Source organism: Suricata suricatta, chromosome 8 (genome assembly GCF_006229205.1).
Source record: "Suricata suricatta isolate VVHF042 chromosome 8, meerkat_22Aug2017_6uvM2_HiC, whole genome shotgun sequence".
Lineage (NCBI taxonomy): Eukaryota > Metazoa > Chordata > Mammalia > Carnivora > Herpestidae > Suricata > Suricata suricatta.
The window spans coordinates 8,987,414-9,007,461 of NC_043707.1; the positions used below are offsets into that span (position 1 = coordinate 8,987,414).

Genomic DNA, 20,048 nt, shown 5'->3' on the forward strand with positions numbered 1-20,048 from the left:
CGTGGGCCAGGCCGCGGCGGGCAGAAGCCTGGTCTGAGTGATGCAAGATGAACCTCAGCAGGTTGGGAAGGGTGACGGGAAGGTCTTCGGGGTACTTCACGCTGCGGTCCTTTCTGGGGAGAGAGGGAAGGGAGTCAAAGAGGAGCGCCCCGTCACCGCGCTCAGTCTGGGCCGTGCTGGTCACCTCCCGCCCGAAGCCGCTGGTGACTCGCCCTGCTCAAAGTCGGCAAGGAGAATGTTATCTGGGCAAAAATGTCCCTACAGAGCGGAGGCCATCCCGTGTGCTTGTTCTGGAATTAAGGGGGCTGATCTCAAATGTGTGTCTGTCCCGAGGACCAAGAGCTCAGTTTCTGTTAACAGCCTTCTAAGACAAGAAGTTCCCAGGCCCGAGCCTCAGGCCAGGGATGGTCGGTGCTGGCAGCGTGTAGGCAGAGGGGCATCCCCAGGCGGGACGTCATCTCTGTCACTCCGTGGCCATCAACAGTGCTTGGTGGAATGGGAAAGAATGAACAGTCGGCTGGGTTTCTTCAGCCAGCAGTCAGGACGCATTATTCAGAGCAGAAGTTCTTAACTGGAGGTGACTATAACCTGCCCCCCACACCGCGGGCATCTGGCAACATCCGGAGACATTTTTATTACCATGATCGGGGACGTGTCACTCAAGTCCCGACTCGGACAAACAGACCCACCATGGGACTCTGAGAAATGACGGCTGCTCCACCCTGAGAGCACAGAATAAGGAAGGAAAGTGACGTATGGAGGGGGTTTTCCCTAAAACTCTTTTGCAAGCCCTGAAGCAGAAGAAAACTTTTCAGAAGTTGTCCTTTCACTGCGTGATGACCAGAATCCCTAGCGTGTGTTCAGTGATCCGTGTGCACGCAATCTGCACTTGGTCACAGCCACCGGCTGACACACGAGATGGGCAAACAGCAGCTAGGCTGCACTAAGACAACGGGAGTGACGAGCGGGGACCCAGGGCCGCCTGCCACACAGACCTGCAAGGCTGCCGCTCACCGCCCTGAGTGCCCAGCCCGGCGGCCCTCTGCGCCCCTGCACGGCCTCACCGCGGGAGGGGTAAGGAGGGCCTTGCCCCTGTCACAGGACTGCCGGAAGGAGGGCACGGGTTACCTGAATGCTGAGCGTTAGCTAAAACCAACCATACTGCTCTTTAAAGAACCAACCAGACCCCCCTCATTAAAATCTCGCACACCCTGTCCACACACAAAGCCAGGGGCCACATACCGAGGAAAAGACGAAAGGTGTTCTACGGATGGGTAGCTCCTTCCTAATGAAATAAATACCATGGGGAAACTAACATCACATGTGTCCCATTTTATACTCAAGGGAAATGGGAAAGTCAAATATTCAGAGTAGACATATAACCACACCCTCCTTTAAAGCATGGTTCTCTTAACCTTGAGACGCTTGCTTCCAGTGGAGCCCCCCAGGCATGACAGCAGGTAAAGCCACCCTGCGGCTGGGAGGTGCAGGTGGGGAAGGAGGAGGACTGAGACCCATGGATGCGCACACGCGCGGCACCTCAGCTGCGCCAGGGCCGGCTGCCGAGGGACTCAGTGTGTGCTGCACACTTACAGGACCCAACACAGCACCCGTGAGCAGGCTCTTTCAGAGTAGGGTTCCGGGCGCCATCTCTGAGTCTACCTAACAGCCGTGCTCAACAGCAGGCGGCGGTGCAGGTGTGACCCAACTCCCCAGGGACTCATTTTGGAAGCGTGGTGGTCAGAGGCTCCCCGGTCTGACTGCCCTCTGAATTCACGAGGCGTGTGTTCACCACGTCGAGCACCCACATGGCCAAAGGAACCCCTGACCAGCAGAGTAGGCGGGGTCTCCCCCGCCGACAGGGCTGCTTCTCCAGAGGCCAGGCCCTTCCGAGGGCCCGCACACGGGTCAGCCACCCGCCCGTGGGGGGCCTTCACCCAGGCCCGCGCCTCTGCACCTGCACTCTGCACTGTCACCCACAGTGGTGGCCAGGGACAAGCTCTTCCACCCGGGTTTCTTCCAGGACAACAGAGTGCGCGCTCGCCGTAGACAACTTGAAAGCAAACGAGGTGCCCTTGCATCACCTGTCCTCGTCCTCCAAAACGACGGTCAGCACGGTGACGTCCCCCACTTCTTGCACAGGTGACCTGGTGCAGGTGCAGATGTCTGTTTTACCAAAATGCACATACACTTTTACATTCTCTTCACTCGAGAGAACATAAGCATAGTCCCGGTGATAAAGGTATTTTTCGTTTCCTCTCTTACGAGCGGTCAGCTCATACCCTTGCCTGTTGGCACCTTCTGAGTAAACGGAGCATTCACTGTGGAGCAGCTAATGAGGAGCTCACTGGTCTTCTGACTCTGTACTTTGTAGGAAGGAAGACGAATCCCATCCCCGGGCAGAAACAAGGCTTCGGTTTACAAGCCCTCGGCATCAACAAAGACCTGGGCACTTTTCTCATGTTCAGTATGTACCTTCTTGACTTTTCAATACTAAAGGGGCTGCAGGGGCGCCTGGGGGGCTCAGTCTGTTAAACCTCCGACTTCGGTTCAGGTCACGATCTCGCCATTTGTGAGTTCAAGCTCCGCGTCGGGCTCTGTGCTGACAGCTCAGAGCCTGGAGCCTGTTTAGGGTTCTGTGTCTCCCTCTCTCTCTGTTCCTCCCCTGCTAGTGCTTTCTCTCAAAAATAAACATTAAAAAAAATTTTTTTTAAATACTGAGGGGCAGCAGGGACCACCAGTGTGCATCCCCACATGGATGACATCCGGCAACTTTCTACTGAAAGGCACCCCGGGCTGACTCCGTCCCCCAAACACACACACACCCATCCCCAATTCTCCACCTATCTCTCTCCGTCTCACTCAAGACATACTCATGCCTTCTAGCTGCCGGCACCTGCCGGGTGTTCTGACTTTAATGCTTCTCCAGACTCTGTTTGAAATGTGAACATTTCATTAAACTTCATGCCCAACCTCCACCCCACACAGACAAAACTGCTATATGGCCCAGGATTCCTGGACGGTGCGGCACTTTATTTCTTAGAAGGGAAAAGGCTCATCACAACAGTCAGCAAAACAGGATGAGTCACGTTCTGTTTTTAGTGCATGATGTGACAGGACCCTACTACCCCAGGAAGTATTCCAGCAAAAATTCCTTGAGATAAAAAGGAAAAAACAAGGAAATGATTCAGTTTCTATAAAGGAAGCACTCTCCTAGAGAAACAAGAAGTATGGGAGCGGCGGCCATCAGCAGTAAAAGTGAGGGCAGGAAATTAAAACAGGACACATCACCTATGTGAACTGAGAACCTCATTAAAATAATCTGCAAATGCGTTTCCCTATAAAGACTCCACCAGAGTCGTGTGACCAGGTCCCTGAGGACCCTTTTGAAAACAAAGGAGAATCCTTTTTTCAAAAAAAAGGGACAGAACATCTCGTTTATCAGGCTTTCAAAGGCCAAGAGTTAATTTCCCTTTCAGCAAAACATCCGCACCCAACATTTACTAAATGCCAAGTGAGCTGTTCGTCCCCTGTGCGTATGGCCCGTCCCTCTCTACAGGGCTTTCCGGGCAGCTGCTGTCATCACTGACCTCGGGAGTCTGCTTACACGATGTGAAGGCATCAAGGGCAGCCCCGCGGCAGACGGTCACGGAAGTCTGCACACGTGGGGAGAAGGCTCCCCGCATCCCCGGAACGGGGTACAGTGAGCAGGAGAGCCTCCGTTTCATCTTGCACAGGAGGGGCAAGCCGGTCATCAGCAGGACTTGATGAAAAATGACACACACGAGAGCCTGGGTCAGGCAGGGCCTGCCCGCCGGGAGGCTCACCACATGAGCCCCTGTCTTGCCCCACGTGAATGTGGCTCTTTGGTGTCTCTCTGCGTCCCCTGTAGGCCCGTAAGACCGAGACGGCCGCGGAGTCCTGACGGCCACATTCACACTCGTGGAAACACACCGCAAGAGGGGCGCCGTTCTTCCGGGAAACCACAGCCAACCTCGTGACGCCAGAGCCCTTTACCCCTGGTCCCTAACGGCACGTTACTTTTCTTTTTTTCCCTAATGGAACTTTTTTTAACAATACATTTTATTAAAAATAGTTTAGTATTTCATTCTGTTAAGTACCTTAAGCCCCTTTTATTTTCAGCAAAAGACTCCCATCTGCCCCAATACTGAAAATGCTGAAAACCTTACCTGTTGCCGGGGAAAAATAAGACCGTAGGGAGACGGTGGACCGTAAATTCCCAAGGCAGGTCATTCTGAGACACATCAATCCTGACAGAGGCAAAGGGGAAATGAGACACGTAAAAAAGGTCAGCCCAGGGCACCCCAACCTGAAAGGACTTTCTCCAACAACTGAAGATCCTGGAGCGTTTTCCGTGGCCATACCGACCGGCCCCTCTTAGTAAACGTTGTGCTAATGCAAGTTGGGTACAACTCAGGCAAGAAAAACCGATGCTTCCGGAACATGCAACTTGCCACTTATGGAGTAGAAGTGACGTGTCCTGAGCCTAAAAATGAACTTTCAAAAAAAAAAAAAAAAACCCCAAAAACCTGACCCATCAGGAGCAGTCCACCCCCCTCAGGCAAGTAGTTTAAGCCCTGAACTAGCTCTGGAAAAAGGAAATCATCGTGCAAAATACATCAGGCCTCTGAAGGCGCAGAAAACCAGAGAATAAAGGTAATCTCAATTTTATACTTGGATTCTATAAACCTGGATGGAGGCCACAAAACATGTACTTTCTTAGCAGATTTTAGATTCGTTTTCTAGTACAGAAAATGACATTTGTGCTGAATGACCCAACCTGTGGTTTATTACTGAAGCAGGCAGTGGGCGCCCCTCCCCACCTCAGCAGCCAGCAACTGCTCCGACGGAGGGGACAGCCAGTCCTCGGAGGAGAGAGCCTGGGCCAGGCGTCTCGGATACCAGTCACCACAAATAACGCGCACAAAAGCGGGGATTTTCTGAATCATTACCTTGAAGGCGGTTTTCAGAGAACCACGGGGGCTGGGAGTAAATCAGTGCCACGCGTCTGTCCACAAGGATGACCGAATGGGGGTTTGAGGCAGTGTGACAAGCCCTCCTGTCTCTACCTCAAACACCAGGATTCCGGTTTTCAAACAAGTGGCATGGCACACGTTAGTCTATCATCAAGTACATCTTTCCTCCCAATTTTTACTCCAAAAAAATGTAAAACTGAAAGACAGACATGACTGTATACATCACTCGGAACTCCGCTGGGCTGACCAAGCCCGTCCTGCCGGGGTCCTCACTCAGCTTGGCGTGTGGGCCCTCAGACCGTCAAGAGCTGTCCTCCTGTGTCTCACATGCTCTTCTTTTCAGTTAATGTACGAAAAGCACTGCTCTAATAAATGGGTAAAAATCCCATCGAACACCCAGCTGTAAGTCGCTTAGCGGTGCCTCGACTGGTGAATACAAATAATGTATTGTGACTAGTTCAGGCTTCTCTGCGAGTCCTACTTCTTTAATTCCCCAAAGCGAAGTTACCTGGGTCAAAAATGTGTAACTATTTTTGTGATTTATTACAAATGTTGCTAAAATGCTTTCCAAAAAGGTGACGCTAATTCACTTATTCTATTAGCTACATCTCATTGTGCCAATTTCACTGCGTTTTATCAACACAGGATTCTGTCACCTAAAAGCATCTGCTAATATGTGTAAATAACGCTTTGTCACTGTTTTAATTTACATTTATTAGGTTGTGATTTCCACACGTTTAGTTACACTCTCCTGGTTCCTGCTTCACACAGGAGCCCCTCCGGCTGTCTCTCCCCCGACCCCCCATGTGTCTGTCACTGTGGCCAAACACACAAAGTGCCCGAGCCACTTCCGAGCGCACAGCCCAGCCGTGCCAAGCGCAGGCCTGAGGTTGCACAGCCGTCCCCACCGCCCAACTCCAGGACTGACTGTCACCCTGCAAAACTGAGACTCACGATCCGCGGGACAGCCCTCATCCTGCTCCCCCGGGCCCCCATATCTGCTTTCTGTCTCTGCGACAGTGACTGCCCTGGGCGCCCTGCACGCATGCGGTCCCACAGTGCGTGTCGTCTCCTATCTCTGTACCTCACTTCCTTCCACGGACATCCTCCAGGGTCACCCACCTTGTGGCGGGCGTCAGAACGTCCTTCCTCTTTAAGGCTGAGTAACATTCCACTGTGTATACAGACCACATTTTCTTCCCAGCAGCTCCCTAAACCTGTGTCATTTCTCAGGGTCTGGAGTACAAGCACCTGAGTCCTGGGCTGTGTGACTCTGGGAAAGTCACCTAGTCTCTCTGTGCCTCAGTCTCCAGTTCCGTAAGAAGAGTGACAACCGTGCCTGTTGCACTGAGTGTTGGGACAATCAGGTCAGATGATACATAGAAAACTCTCCCGTGCAGTAACTCCTCAAATTTGGCTCTACATCACTCAGAGCAGATCCAGTGGGTGAAATACAGATGCTCTAAAATATAGCTATTGTCCTTTTTTTTTAAGCCAATTTTCCTTGTTTCTTTCACTGCACACTTTTCTAGTGTGCAATCTGTTCATCTTTAATTATTTTTTTAACAGCTTCACTTTGCAAAGTTTCCATCTCTCAAACTAGCAAACCCAATAATCTATGTTCTGCTTTTTTCCCTATGATTTAATCTTTGTATTGGATTCTAATCCATCTGGAAGGCTGAAATCTAAACACTACCTCCTCCCCGCCCCCCCATAGCTTAGTACCTATCCAAAAAGTCTTCATTTGAGGTTTGTTTCTACAAAACAATGATTTAAAACCCGTTTTGATTACTGCAGAGCCCACATCTGGTACACACAAAAGTCGAACACACAGGTATCAACCAATCTTTCTCTCTAATTTTAGGAGGGAGGGAAGCCAGACCTGGTGGGGGGACGTGCTCCAGGCCCCAAGGCCGCCGGCAGCCCATTGGGGTTGAGGCCACGGCGCCATGGAACTCCGTGGGCACCTTTCCCATGGGATTCTGGGGAGTCAGCCGCTGGAGGATGGGCCGGGGTTCCCTTAGCAACCAGGTCAGCCTCGCCCCACGCTCACCCTCCTGTGAATTCATTCAAGCGGGGCTGAACACACTTGACACCACGGAAGGAACACTCAGAACTCATCAGGGAAACTTCAGCTTCCAGGAGGTTTTGCTCTTGGCTTTAAGCTGCCAGTGAAATTGCGCCCGGTCCGCACGGTGGCCTCATGAACCACACGGCCGAGCAGGCCTCCTTACCTGGCCACGGTGAGCGCGTCCGGCGGCAGGAGCCGAGCCAGCTGGATGAAGACATGATTGAGGGAGGGACAGAAGCCGCACCACTGTGCGTAGTATAGCAGCAGCACGTCCTGGGGGGCAGGCGGGGGGGGGGAAGGCGGTGGTTACCGGGGCCGGGCACAGGGCCCCGTCCGGGTCGTGCTCGGGACCCGGCGCACTCAGGACCTGCGGTTCACCGCGCCGGGGCGGCGGGCGGGTCCGCTTTCACACGTTCCCCGTTCTGTGTTTTCTCCTGGACTTCCCGCGCTGCGAGAAGCACCGTGTCATGCAGGAGGATGGTCGTGGACCCGACCTGCGCCTCAAAACCCACGGTTCACCCCAGCACCCGCAGCTTCGGAAGTCCTCTCACGAGGGAGGGTGGCCCGGGTCTGGCCGCTCCGGCTCCGTACCTGTTTTTGAAGGACCACTTCCCAAAAGGTATCAGTTGTCACTTCAGTGATTAAATGCTGAGAAGGGAACTGGGCAGAATCACTTCCAATAAGATGCCTTTTCAAGGGACTGTAAAGAACGCTGAAGTTTTGAATAAAAGACTCTAAAAATAAAGAGAACATGAGATCAGCTCTTGGCCAAGTGCAGGGAAAGGAGCCGGCCTACCTTAGGCTCTGCGTTTAGAAACTGGGAGGCCTGCAGGGGCTTGCACTCTGAGCGCCTCGCCTACGGGGAAAACCCTGAGTGAAGCTGCCCGGGTGGCCCCAGGTTCAGCGTGGAGCCCTGGCTCGGCGGACGGTAACTGAGGTAAGAAAAGACCGTGTGGTGTCAGACGCTCTACTATTTACAGACCAGTAATCCTCCTTTTTCCTCCCAGGGCTGGTCCACAAATAGACCCCCGACCAACATGCCACAATCCTGAAGACATTTCCACCTCCAACACTCAGACCTGTAAACAGCACTGCAAATGCAGCCACAACTCCCCACAAGCTTCTGGAAGTGACAGGTGGGGAGTACTTGAGGTGGAGAGTACTTGTGGGTTTTGTTTCCTTTGTTCAAGTCCTTCATGTTTTTTCTTGAAAGTTTAGGAAAACTCAATTATCTTCAGTGGAAAAACCCATAAAGCTCACAAATATTACAAAAACCTAACTTGAACCAACAGCTGTCCCTCCCCGTACACTCCACTGTCTTCAGGTTCCTCGGTGTCTGTCTGGAGCAGCCCGTCCCGATCTGCCAGCCTGTCCCTTATCTTTCTTCTCTCTCCATTTTGAGGTCCTCAGAACAGTGAGTGAAGCTTTCGGCAGGGGAGGAGGAAGTGAAGAATGTCATGCGCATACTAAAGAGAACTCATTATCTGCATCTGAATGACTTACTTGGCTATGTTTCTGAAACATAAAACCAAAAATTATCTCCTAATCAGATTGAAGCCTAAATTCCAAAACTGCCCTGGAGACAGCAGACGCAGCAGGCAACCCTCCAGAGACACACTGGCCATTGTTTCACAAGGTTCCTTACTAATTTGGTCACCAACTCCAGGACAAGAACTGAGCTAGAGTACATTTCGGAGTAGATGCAGAAGAGGAAAAGAAATCATGGGGCGCTAGGTGGCTCAGCTGGTTAAGCGGCTGCCTTCAGCTCAGGTCATGGTCTCACGGTTCGTGGGTTCAAGCCCCGCGTCAGGCTCTCTGCTGTGTGCGCAGAGCCTGCTTCAGATCCTCAGTCTCCCCTTCTCACTGCCCCTCCCCTGCTTGTGCTGTCTCTCTCTCTCAAAAAGGAAGGAAGGGAGGGAGGAAGGAAATATATCTGAAGAAGGCTTCTTTCAGATTACCCTTAAATTAAAACTGAACACATTATGAACTCAGTGAATGCTGGTGTATTACTGAACAGAATTCAGGGAAGTCCAATAAACACTTTCTTTAAAAACACAGGCTTGTTTCACTTTAGGAAAACTCAGGACACCAAAACATAACTTTAGAAAACACAAACCAGGAGTAATTTACACTATCGATAGACAATGCAATTCATAAAGCGATAGGTCACGGGCTCCTCTGAACACTCAGGAGCTTTATACTTATAGAACTTGACATAGAAGAAGAATGAACATTCACCTAAGCCTTTCCAAAGGTGTCCAATATAAGAAACAAACTTCGCCTGCGCTGAAAAGAAGACAGCTAAAAGGACTCTGACTTAGGGGGCTCTGGGCGTGCTCTTGCGTGCACACCCCCCACAACTCGGCCATGGGAGGCCTCCCGCAGTAACAAGTGCCCCTGCCTCCGTCTCCCACTGGCCTCCCCCGCGTTCCGATGAGGCCGAACTAACACGGCTTCTGAGCTCTCACTTCCTTGTGGGGACATCAGGGAGGCCAGCAAAGTCCTGGCAACAGGACAGCCGGTGTCCCTGGCTGCCGCCGCCGAGCCCCAAGGGCGAGCTCCCAGATGCCTTCCCAGAATCAGCCTTACCCACCCTACCCCCAAAAGTGGTTTCTGCTGGTCTGCAACGTGACACTTGGTGGTGACAGTCTAGGCACCCAAGGTCACAGCAGCACTTCTCAAGGAGGCAGAAAGAGCAGAACAACTGAGGTCTGGCGGCCTTGATCCTTCTCCATCCAAACCTATGGGCCGAAGGGGGGGCGGGCCGTTGGGCGGGTTCAGTGCCTCCTGTCTCAGGTCCTCCAGAAGGGACCCTGCTGTCTGGGCTCCCGTTCCTCGGCCCCCTGGGACGCTCCCGCCCAGGCAGCTCACCCCACCTCTCAGCAGGACAGGCACCACCAATCTGGAACGCTGGCCTCCTACCCACCCTCCCCGCCAAGGGGCTGCATGACAAACTGAACCAAAATTTGGAATCAGGAAGTTTCTGGTTCATTTGACAGAGAAAATTAGCTTCTCTTCAAATTACGACCAACTGCAGTCTAAAGGAGTCAAATGAGCTAAATAAAGAGTGGACATGACCCCACGACCAACGGTCCGGAGATCCCTGGAGAAACGTGACCGCTATTAGGTTAAGGGATACTTTTTTATGCTCGGGAAGGTCAAGGGCCCACGGTACCTAGGGTGAACTTCGTAAGAGCTTGTTGTGGATCCAAGATATAGTGAGACTCTTCCTTCACATCCACAATCGTGGCAAATTCCTTCACGCGGGGGGCGCTCGGAGCCCCCAGCCTCTCTGCATACAACCAAAACAAGTGTGAATCCAAAAGGTAGACGTTCAGGGTCTTGTTGGTCCTGCAGCTCAGGCCAGTGAAGCGCGTGCTGCCCGCGTCCACCTGGGGGAAGAGAGGCCTGTTCTCCTCAATGTGAGGAACGGAGCCAGGGCCGTCAGCCTCGCATCTCCTCTCGAGGGGAGAGAACGCGACAGTCGGGGTTTCAAAGACACCCTGGCCAGAGTCGACGAAGCCCATCACGGCCCTGCTTATGGTCCTGCAACATGCAGTGTAGTAGCTGAAAGGGCTGTAGGAGCTGAGGAAGTTGCTGCACTCGATGCTGGCGGACGCCACGTGGTAGAAGGTCTGCTCCTTGAGGTAGAAAGAGTCCAGGGCCGCCGCCATCGCGAAAAAGCTGCACTGCGGCTCGCCGACCGAGCCCGGCCGGACGCCCCCCGCGGTCTGGTTGACGCACAGCTCGCAGACGCTGTGGGTCCTGGAGACGGCGCGCCACTGGGGCAGCACCACGGTGTTGCAGCAGGGGGATGCCGCAATGGGCGGCGGGTCCGGCAGCCGGGCTGGGGGCTCGGGGGCCAGAGACGTGACCAGCGGGGCGTCCACCCGCCGCAGGTGCTGAAGGAGCCGCTCCACCACCTGGTCCCCGTGACAGTTGTGGTACTCCAAGGCCACTTCGGTGATCTGAAACACAGGTCGGAGCTCATGAGAGGCGGGGCGGGGGCAGGGGGAGGCTGCGCGGCCAGCAGGCCTGGAAAGCATCCTCCTGTGACTCCCAAGGAGGATCCCTGGGCGAAGCACCGCGTCCAATAGGACGCTGTCCCACAAAAGCTAAGAATAAAGACGCCTGGGTTACCTTTCAGGACCTGTGACTCGATGAACAGTGAGCGGCCGCACAGAGAAGGCGTGGGAGAGGCAGAGGTCTCCATCTAGGACACGGCGGAGAAGTGCTCGCCCCACAACACACCTCCAGGCCGTCGGGGGACCGGCAGCTCTGTGTCAAATCTCAACTCCCAGGTGAGCGCCTTTCCGGGTCCATCTCCACCCCCTTCCACATGCACGAGGTCTCCTTTCTTCACCTCAACTGACAGTCTAAACACTTCCCCAGCGCCCCAGTGGATCAAAGTATTCCAGGTCAACTCACACCCCTCACAGGAGGCCCCAAACCACACTCCTCCATCCTGCCGCCCCAGCCTCCTCCCGGGGCCGCCCAGTCTAGGAAAACCGCGCCAAGGGGCGGGGGGGTGGGGGGGGATGACTGTGGAGCCCCAGCCTAGGCCTCCCACATGGCCACCTGACTTCAGCAACACGAAGCAGGCCCCTTCGTGTTCCCACAGCCACTGCCTTGACTCCTGCCCTCGGCCGTCACAGACCATCACACTGGCTTTCCCCAGCCCCACTCGGCCTCCTCGGGGCTACCGTTCACTTGAAAAATACAACCCTAAGCATGTCCCTCTTCTGCCAAAAGACATCCGATGGCTCCCTACTAGCTGGAGACTAAGACCTACCACAGTCTGGGCTGAGTCTGCCTCTCCAGTGTTGCCCCGCCTTCTTTAGACCAGGTCTGGCAGGGACCTCCTCCATGTGACAAACCTCCATGCTGTCCCCAAGACCCAGCATCCAGGTAGCTGCTTCGGTAAAGCTAGCACCACCTTACCCACCTTACCCCCATGAAGAGGTAGGTTCTGCATCTTCAGGGTCCCAAAGCCCCTCCCACGGTCTCACAAATGTCTGTTGAGGTGCCCCTCTTCCCCACAGGCTCACGGACCCTCATAGGACCCTCCTGATCACCCCTGCTCTCCACAGGGCCCAGCACAGAGCCAGGCACATAACAAATACCCAAGAGGCACCTGGTGAATGAATGGATCTCAGGGTAACATACACATTCCTGCTTCCTGGGGAGATTGACCACTTTACCCTCACCCCATCATTAGCCTGATTAGATTCACATTCCAGGGCGCCTGGGGAGCTCACCGGTTATGTGTCTGACTTCGGCCCAGGTCATGATCTCCTAGCTCATGGGTTTGTGTCCCGCATGGGGCTCTGTGCTGACAGCTTGGTGCCTCAAGCCTGCTTTGGATTCTGTGTCCCTCTCTCTGCCCCTCCCCTGCTCACAATCTGTCTCTCTCTCAAATATAAAAGCACATTAAAAAAAATTGGGGTGGGGGGTGCCTGGGTGGCTCAGTCGGTTAGGCGGCCAACTTCGGCTCAGGGCATGATCTAGCGGTTTGTGAGTTCGAGCCCCATGTCAGGCTCTGTGCTGACAGCTCAGAGCCTGGAGCCTGTTTCAGATTCTGTGAGTCCTCTCTCTGCCCTACTCCTGCTCATGTTCTGTCTCTCAAAAATTAATAAACATTAAAAAAATTTTTTTTAAGGTTTACATCTAATTTGGGGGTGTTGGGCTCTGTGCTGACAGCTTGGAGCCTAGAGCCTACTTAGCATTTTGTGTGTGTGTGTCTGCCCCTCCCCCGCTCATGCTATCTCTGTCTCTCAAAAATAAACATTAAATTTTAAAAAAATTTTTTATGTTTTTTAATTTATTTTTGAGAGACAGAGAGAGATAGTGCAAGCAAGGGAGGGTCAGAGAGAGAGGGAGACACAATCTGAAGCAGGCTCCAGGCTCTGAGCTAGCTGTCAGCACAGAGCCTAACGCGGGGCTCGAACCCACAAACTGTGAGATCATGACCTGAGCCGAAGCTGGTTGCTTAAACGACTGAGCCCCCCAGGAGCCCCTAAAAATATTTGTTTTTAAGATTGACATTTCATTCTAAGACTCTACTTCCATACGGAATACCTTTCTCTTACCCGCCTGAGCTTCACAGGATAAACAAGTCATGATGTCAAGGCATTTACTCCATTTACTCTCTAAATGAGAACCATGTGCTAACTTGGATCAGACGTGCCAGCTAGTTAAAAGGTGTTCAGTCGCTCAGGACTTGGTTTCATTAGAGGGCGTGTGCATACACACGTGCACACACGTGTAAAACTACTCAGTGAGTGCTTTTCCAATTTCAAAACACCTCCCAGTTTTTCCATGGTGTTCATACAGACAGCGTTATGTAAGACATATGTATTTGTACAGAAAAATCCTTGAATAGTTATTGAACGTAAAAAAAAGATCCTTTTAAATGATACACCAGTGTTTCACCTCCTTCCACACACCAAAACCGCCCGTCCCTTTTGGGTACGGCTCTGAGAGCCCACTACACTAACAAGGTCAGGCTACAGGCTCCCTAAGGAGCCCAGTAACCCCCCCGGCCCCATCTCAGTGCTGCTTTACCCTCAAAGACACAACTGATCACTATTCCCACCTATGCTCCCCACCCCCCAGGAAAAAAACACAAAAATTCAAGTATTTACAAAGTCCAAGTAGGATCGTACTAAGGACAGGATTCCTGAAAATGCCTTTTTCCTCATCTCTTTTCACAACATTACTCATAAGCAAAGCAGCCATGTAAAGGATACTTTTATTTATATATCTTTTTATTAAAAAACATTTTTTTAATGTTTATTACTTTTGAGAGACAGAAAGAGACAGCACAAGTATGGGACGGGCAGAGAAAGAGACACAGAATCCAAAGCAGGCTCCAGGCTGTGAGCTGTCAGCACAGAGCCCGATGCAGGGCTCAAACCCACAGATCACGAGATCATGACCAGAGCCAAAGTCAGGGGTGTTCAGCTGACTGAGCCACCAGGTGCCCTAAGGATACTTTTAATTGAAGGAAATATTTTGGGGGCGCCTGGGTGGCTCAACAGGTTGAGAGTCCGACTTTGGCTCAGGTCATGATCCCACAGTCTGAGTTCAAGGCCTGCGCCATGCTCACTATTGTCTGCTCGGAGCCTGCTTTGGATGCTCTGTCTCCCTCTCTGCCCCTCCCCTGCTCGCTCGCTCTCAAAAGTAAATAATCATTGAAAAAAAGAAAGAAAGAAAGAAAAATTATTTTGTACAGAGTAATGCTCTTAAAAAGTGAGGAATTCTCGGGGCACCTGGGGGCTCAGTAGGTTAAGCATCCGACTTCAGCTCAGGTCATGATTTTGTCGTTTGTGAGTTCGAGCCCCGCGTTGGGCTCTGTGCTGACAGCTCAGAGCCTGGAGCCTGTTTCGGAATCTGTGTGTCCCGCCCCTCCTGTGCTCACAGTGTTCTGTCTTAAAAATAAATAAACATTTAAAAAATAATAAAAAACAAAAAGTGAGGAATTCTTATTTTTCTCCTGTATGCTGAACTGGCTTTACTTTTATATTCCTTTCACACAACAGGCGACTTTGAAAATTCAAGTCCAATTCCATCTTGCATGTGAATCGCTTCATGTCATATTTAATTTCACATGAATAAGGAAAATATGCCAACAACTTTAAATGTTTGTGCTGTAAATGCTTTCTTCCATTTTCTTTCATCAGAGAAATGTTTAGGTCCCAACGAGCTAACCAAGACTTGCCTATCAGACTCCCATGCTGCGAGTGCCTCAAAGCAGTGCTGTTCAAGCTGAAAACAAGTCCCACGGAGACGCCTCTCGAGCCCTCTAGGACTCGCTCCAGAGACTCGGTGTGCGGGGCAAGCCGCGTTCTCTCCGCAGGGAGTGTGTGCATGTGTAAGCAGCTGCTGGTCTTGGCCTGGGCCTCACAGTGGACCGGCCACACGGCCATCCCCTTGTGTGCCCCCCGCCATGGCCCCCCACCCCGTGGGGCCAGCCCGGACCCCAGCGCCCCCGCCGTACACTACTTCTCTCTGCTCGACAGGCGGTAAGCGTCCTCGACCGTCTGCCACCTCCCATCCCCACCACCAGCCAAGTTCGGCATTTCACATCTGCCCACGTTCCTGGAACACCACTGCCTGGAAAAGGCCAGTAATGGTAACGCACAGTTCTGCGGACCTCTCTCCATGGTCAGCGAGGCTCTGATGGCCACGATTAATCCCGAAGTCCTCAAAGCAGCACCCAAGGGCCTCTCCTCTTCAGGCTTTCAATCGGTGGCTTCTCCAGCCAGCCTGGTCTGGAGGCCACAACTGCGATGCGTCCTCAGACCACCCTGCCGAGCTTCCCTGCCGCTGTGCCCCTGCTCAGGCTGCGCCCAGGGGAGTCTCTCTCCACCCATCAACATCCTGGCCACCCGGAAAGTCTGTCCCAAGTACCTGCCACAGCCTCTCCCATCCTCACCCCTGCCCAGCCGCCAGCTTCCCAGAAGAGAGCCCTCTCTCCTCCAACTCCTCCCCATCCAAGCCTGGGGCTGGCCGTCCTCTGCCTTGAATTAGAAGCAAGCTCTCGCTGCTCTACTGAACAAGCCTCTGGGACCAGGAGAGCAAGGCTGTGTCTTCTCCATCCCTGTCCCCCATGGCTCCCTGGCACAGGGCTCAATAAACATTGGCCATGTTGACCTAAAACAAAAAGGGAAATGTACTGCACAGAGCACTTTGCTTGGCTCAGGAGTCCATAATACTGCTAAGATGCCATCTGGTTCTCACCAACCCCCGCCATACCCCGAGGTTAGGGGGCTCCACCTTGCAAGGACACCCTGAGCCTTGAGGAAAACAGCCAGAGGCAAACTCTGATAAGAGAAGAAGGCCTGGCCATCGAGGGGGGTGGCAGGAAAGCAAGTGCTTTCCCACCAAGGGCCTAAATCCAACCACGACCCTCTGAGCAGACGACTCCAGTCCCAAACACCACCCAACCCAGGACACTGACTTGCCCAAACCAGACAAGACAGAATTCTCCAGAAAGAAATTTTAAAAGTTAAAGTAAAGATCCAAAACCAAAGCTAACATCTTGGTTGCACCTCCCACTTTTTCTACAGAGAGCCTTAAGGCTCCTGGTGTTAGAGGCAGAGAAGGCCTAGTAATCTGGGAGAGCGGCTCAGTCCATAAAACATCGGAGGAAGTGAAGGTTTTCTAAGAGCTTAGGTCTTACCACATCGAGTCCTCCCTAATCAGAGGACAAGCAGCAAAGCAGTCTCATCTCCGTGCTCCCTCCCTCGAAGCCAACACAGCGCGGGGGTCGTCATCCGCACAAGGAGGCTCCAGAGGAGCCAGGCCAGGGGGCCGGCGGGGCAAGAGCCCCATCTCCCCGCCACCTCCAGGCGGACGGCGAGGCCCACGCGGAGAGGCGGTGTGGGGGCAGCCCGGCCAGTGCCACACTGGTGTCTGAAATCGGTTCTGGCCAATTAAGGGATGCTTGAGGGAAGGAAAATATAAAACCCCCAGTAAATCCAATTTAGCAATCCCAGGCGCTCTCTGGTAATTGTCGTTACTCTAAGTGCCTCCAAATGATCCATGTAGAAAATAAACCCACGCCCAGAGAGAGCCAGTGCACCAGCTGACACCGTAAGGGCGGGAGGAGGGGCAGAGACTCCTGACGGTCACAGTCTCTGGAAAGCGCTCTGGTCACCCGTGGGACAGGAGAGGCTCGGAGCCACGAGGGAGCCCTGGGTCCCCACTGCCGCTCCTGGCCGCGGGCTGAGGCCGGCCAGGGCTTGCAGTGAGGCACCTCCGAGGCCACACCCACCTGCGCCTCGGGCCAGTCCCTCTCCCCCACGCCCCGAACTGGTCATCACAGCAAGAGGGACACGCGGTTCAGGGTGGCTGTCCCTACCGACTCCCCCACACCGGGGTGGCTGTGGCCAGAGAGGCGGCTGCTGACCCTGTCGCCGGCACGGGCGGCAGGAATATCGCCGCGGACATGTGGCTGCCATGCCTGGCGGGGACCCCTTGCAACGTGGGGCAGGGTGTCCAAGGTCACGAGGCTCTCCTGCTCCTTACCTCCTCTATTAAAGGGTGGCTGTCGCCTAAGGGGTCGAAAGGCAGAAACACGAGCAGCGCCGGTCCTTTCTTGAGCTCGTTGTTGAGCAGGAGGCTCTTGCCGCCGTGCGGCCGCAGCCAGCGCAGAAGCGCCTCGCCGTTCTCCAGGGCCCACTTGTGAATGTTCTCGGCCGTGGAGTTGGTGGCCTCCCCGGGAAAGACCTGCGGAGGGCGACACGGGGTGGGTGGAGGCGGGCTGTGTCAGGGGGGCCCCCGGGCCGGGCCTGCCCCCTGCAAGCGCTTGCGACGGCAGGAGCAGTGGCCAGAAGGGACCGACCCATCCCGGACCCTCCTGCCCCCTTTAGACGCGCCCACCCCCCAGCGAAGCGCTGTCCCTATCTGCCGCCCTGGCCAAGGGGACCTATCTCATTTGACTGGGTTCTTAGAGGAGCAGCGATGAATGTCTGAGGGAAGAGAAACTGCGAAGTCAAGGATCCCTTAGATTTTTACTCTGCTTCCTCACAATCGGGCTCACAGGGCGGAGCAGACCCTCGGCTCGGACAGGGGCTTACATCGGCTTTGGTCACCTGTAGCCCAGGGACTGGAAGAACGAATATTTGAACGAATCCACCAACGACCTAGCACCTGTAGCAGACCGCCGATCACGCCTCCGAGTATGGAATGAAGGAAAGAGACACTAAGATTTTTTGCTTTTTTTCCTGTAGCAACCAAAGTACGTCAACATAAAGTTGTCTCTGAAATTCCAACAATACGAATCACTGGGCTTCAAACAAAACTCTCAAATTTTTTTGGAGTGCTTTGGAGGGTTCCACAGAATGAGGTATTTTATACCCTCCAAAGCAGAGACGTAAAGTGCCTCGTGACAAAGACGTCCACTGCTTGTGTAAAATACCAGTGCCCCAATAATACTGCATGTGATAAAAGGAATTCTGCTGTTCAAGAACCAACCAACCTCAGAGCCTACAGACCTGGTGCAGCAGAACCCAGTGTGCTGGTCAGCACCGTTCTCCCCACCCCATCTTCTCTTCTCCACTTTCAGTTCCTTGCTCAGTGCCCTCCCCTGTGAACGCACCCACCCTGCACTGGCTGTAAGAGGAGGGGGAGAAGGGCACACAGTGACAGCAGAGGAAGTCAGAGCTCAGACGGAGGCACGGGGGGAGCGAGAGAAACCACCGCCACAGTGATTCTCCACGTGGGACGCAGGGAGTTTGAAAAAACACACCCCAACACAGTACGCACGTTTCTATTTGGAAAACACAAAAATCCATTTGACTTTTGGAAATAAAGCAGAGCATCTGGGCTATGGCTACCAACGAGGCACCTCGGAGAGGGCAGAACGGTGGCCCCACTGGCGTGAGACTTGCGTGCAGGGTCAAGGGGAGCACAGGTTCAACAGGCCACAGAGACACGGGCTTCCCCCCAGCTGGCAATCAATGACACTGTCCATGAAGTCAGAGACAGAAAATACGTAAGAAAAAGGAACTCTCGGTGATGGGGCTGACGGAGCAACAATAAACAAAACAGAGGCACGGGACTAAGCAGGATACAGGTCAAAAGCTCAGGGACAGCTGAGTTGGGGCTGGCCTACCAGAAAGCAACGAGATCAGGGAACACAGATGACAAGAGAAAACCAAGGCTCTCTCTTGGGTGAGAAGCCATTAGCTTCTCACTGTGACTTAACAAGAACTTTAAAATCCACTTCATCAGCTAAGGAGAAAAGCAGGCCACATCCCTGCTCCCGATGAATGAAATGGGACAAACGAAGTGACATCACCGCCCGGTGGAAACTTCACTCCGAGGACAGAGGCCCTGAGCACCCACTCCCCCACAGAATGCTCCTGCAGCTGCATCCATGCAGGAAAACTGATGAGACCGTACCAAAACCAAAGAATATAAACAAAGAACCTCTAGATGTCACATTCGAGAGCCCTCTAAGGCCTGGGTTCGTGTGTGGGAACGAGGGCTGGAGAGCGGGGTGTAGAAATTCTCGGTTTGCATATAAAATCAGGTGCACTTTCCCAGGGAGAGTGCCCACAGGTTTTATCCAATTCTCAAAGAAGTCTGTGACCTAAATAAGGTTAAGAGCCACTGCGCTAATACAAATGTGATTTCAAAATACTTACAAGTGATGTGTTGAAATGTCTATGTAAATACACACTTCCAGAGTGTACTAAGGATACCAGTTTCGCAAGATGTTTATTTGTGATAACCCCAAATCGTACTGTTCCTAGGTAATCTGAAACAGAAAACGTTCCTTTATTAAAGAAAAAGCCTATGCCTTAGAACAACCACAAACCCCAATAATCAAGTCTTGACGCACAGATTCCCCAAAGCAAAGCTCCTCCTGAGACAGAGCTCACCGCGGCTGTCTTCCTACAATGACCCGACCCGTCTCCCGCTACCCGGTTCCCCTCGCTCCTCAGCCCCGCCGGAGAGCCCAGAGGCTGCTCTGTGTGGACACCTCCGTGGCTGGCCTCTCACCACTCAGACGTCAACTCCAGCCCCGCCTTCTCCGGGAAGCCTTCCCTGACCCCCCGCCTCAACGCAAACCCTTGGAGGGTGATGTCTGTAACGGGAATCGGGGGCTTCCTCCCCACTCAGGTAGCCCCTCTACCGCTACTCTGTGTTTTTATGGCACTTAGTAACATCTACATGATCTGATTGATGTGTTTCTATTTTCATCGGTCCAGCTTCCTCTGAACTCCTGTGAAATCAGGAACCTTGTTTACGGCTATCACCCCAGCACCTGCAGCCATGCCTCGGCACGTTAGGAGCTCAGTAAGTTCTGGCTAAATGAAGGAATCTGGCACGAACTCATACAAATAAATACGAAAAAGAAAGCAATTAAAAATGGGCAAGCCAAAGAAAAAAATGTAAAAGGCTTAGAAGTACATGAAAATACACTCAACTTCCCTATTTCAGAGGAAAGCAAATTAAAACAAGACACC

At 53.1% G+C, this 20,048-nt stretch overlaps 1 protein-coding gene across 1 annotated transcript in view; it reads right to left on the minus strand.

The window, feature by feature from the left end:
* TXNDC11 (thioredoxin domain containing 11) overlaps window positions 1-20,048 on the minus strand; it is a 54,290-nt gene that overhangs the window by 862 nt on the left and 33,380 nt on the right. The window contains exons 6-12 of the mRNA XM_029949800.1: window positions 19,224-19,336; window positions 17,101-17,301; window positions 10,244-11,036; window positions 7,660-7,802; window positions 7,232-7,341; window positions 4,191-4,271; window positions 8-113 (exon numbers count right to left, since the gene is read on the minus strand). Coding sequence (XP_029805660.1) covers window positions 8-113; window positions 4,191-4,271; window positions 7,232-7,341; window positions 7,660-7,802; window positions 10,244-11,036; window positions 17,101-17,301; window positions 19,224-19,336 — 1,547 coding nt within the window. The remainder of the gene's footprint in view (window positions 1-7; window positions 114-4,190; window positions 4,272-7,231; window positions 7,342-7,659; window positions 7,803-10,243; window positions 11,037-17,100; window positions 17,302-19,223; window positions 19,337-20,048) is intronic.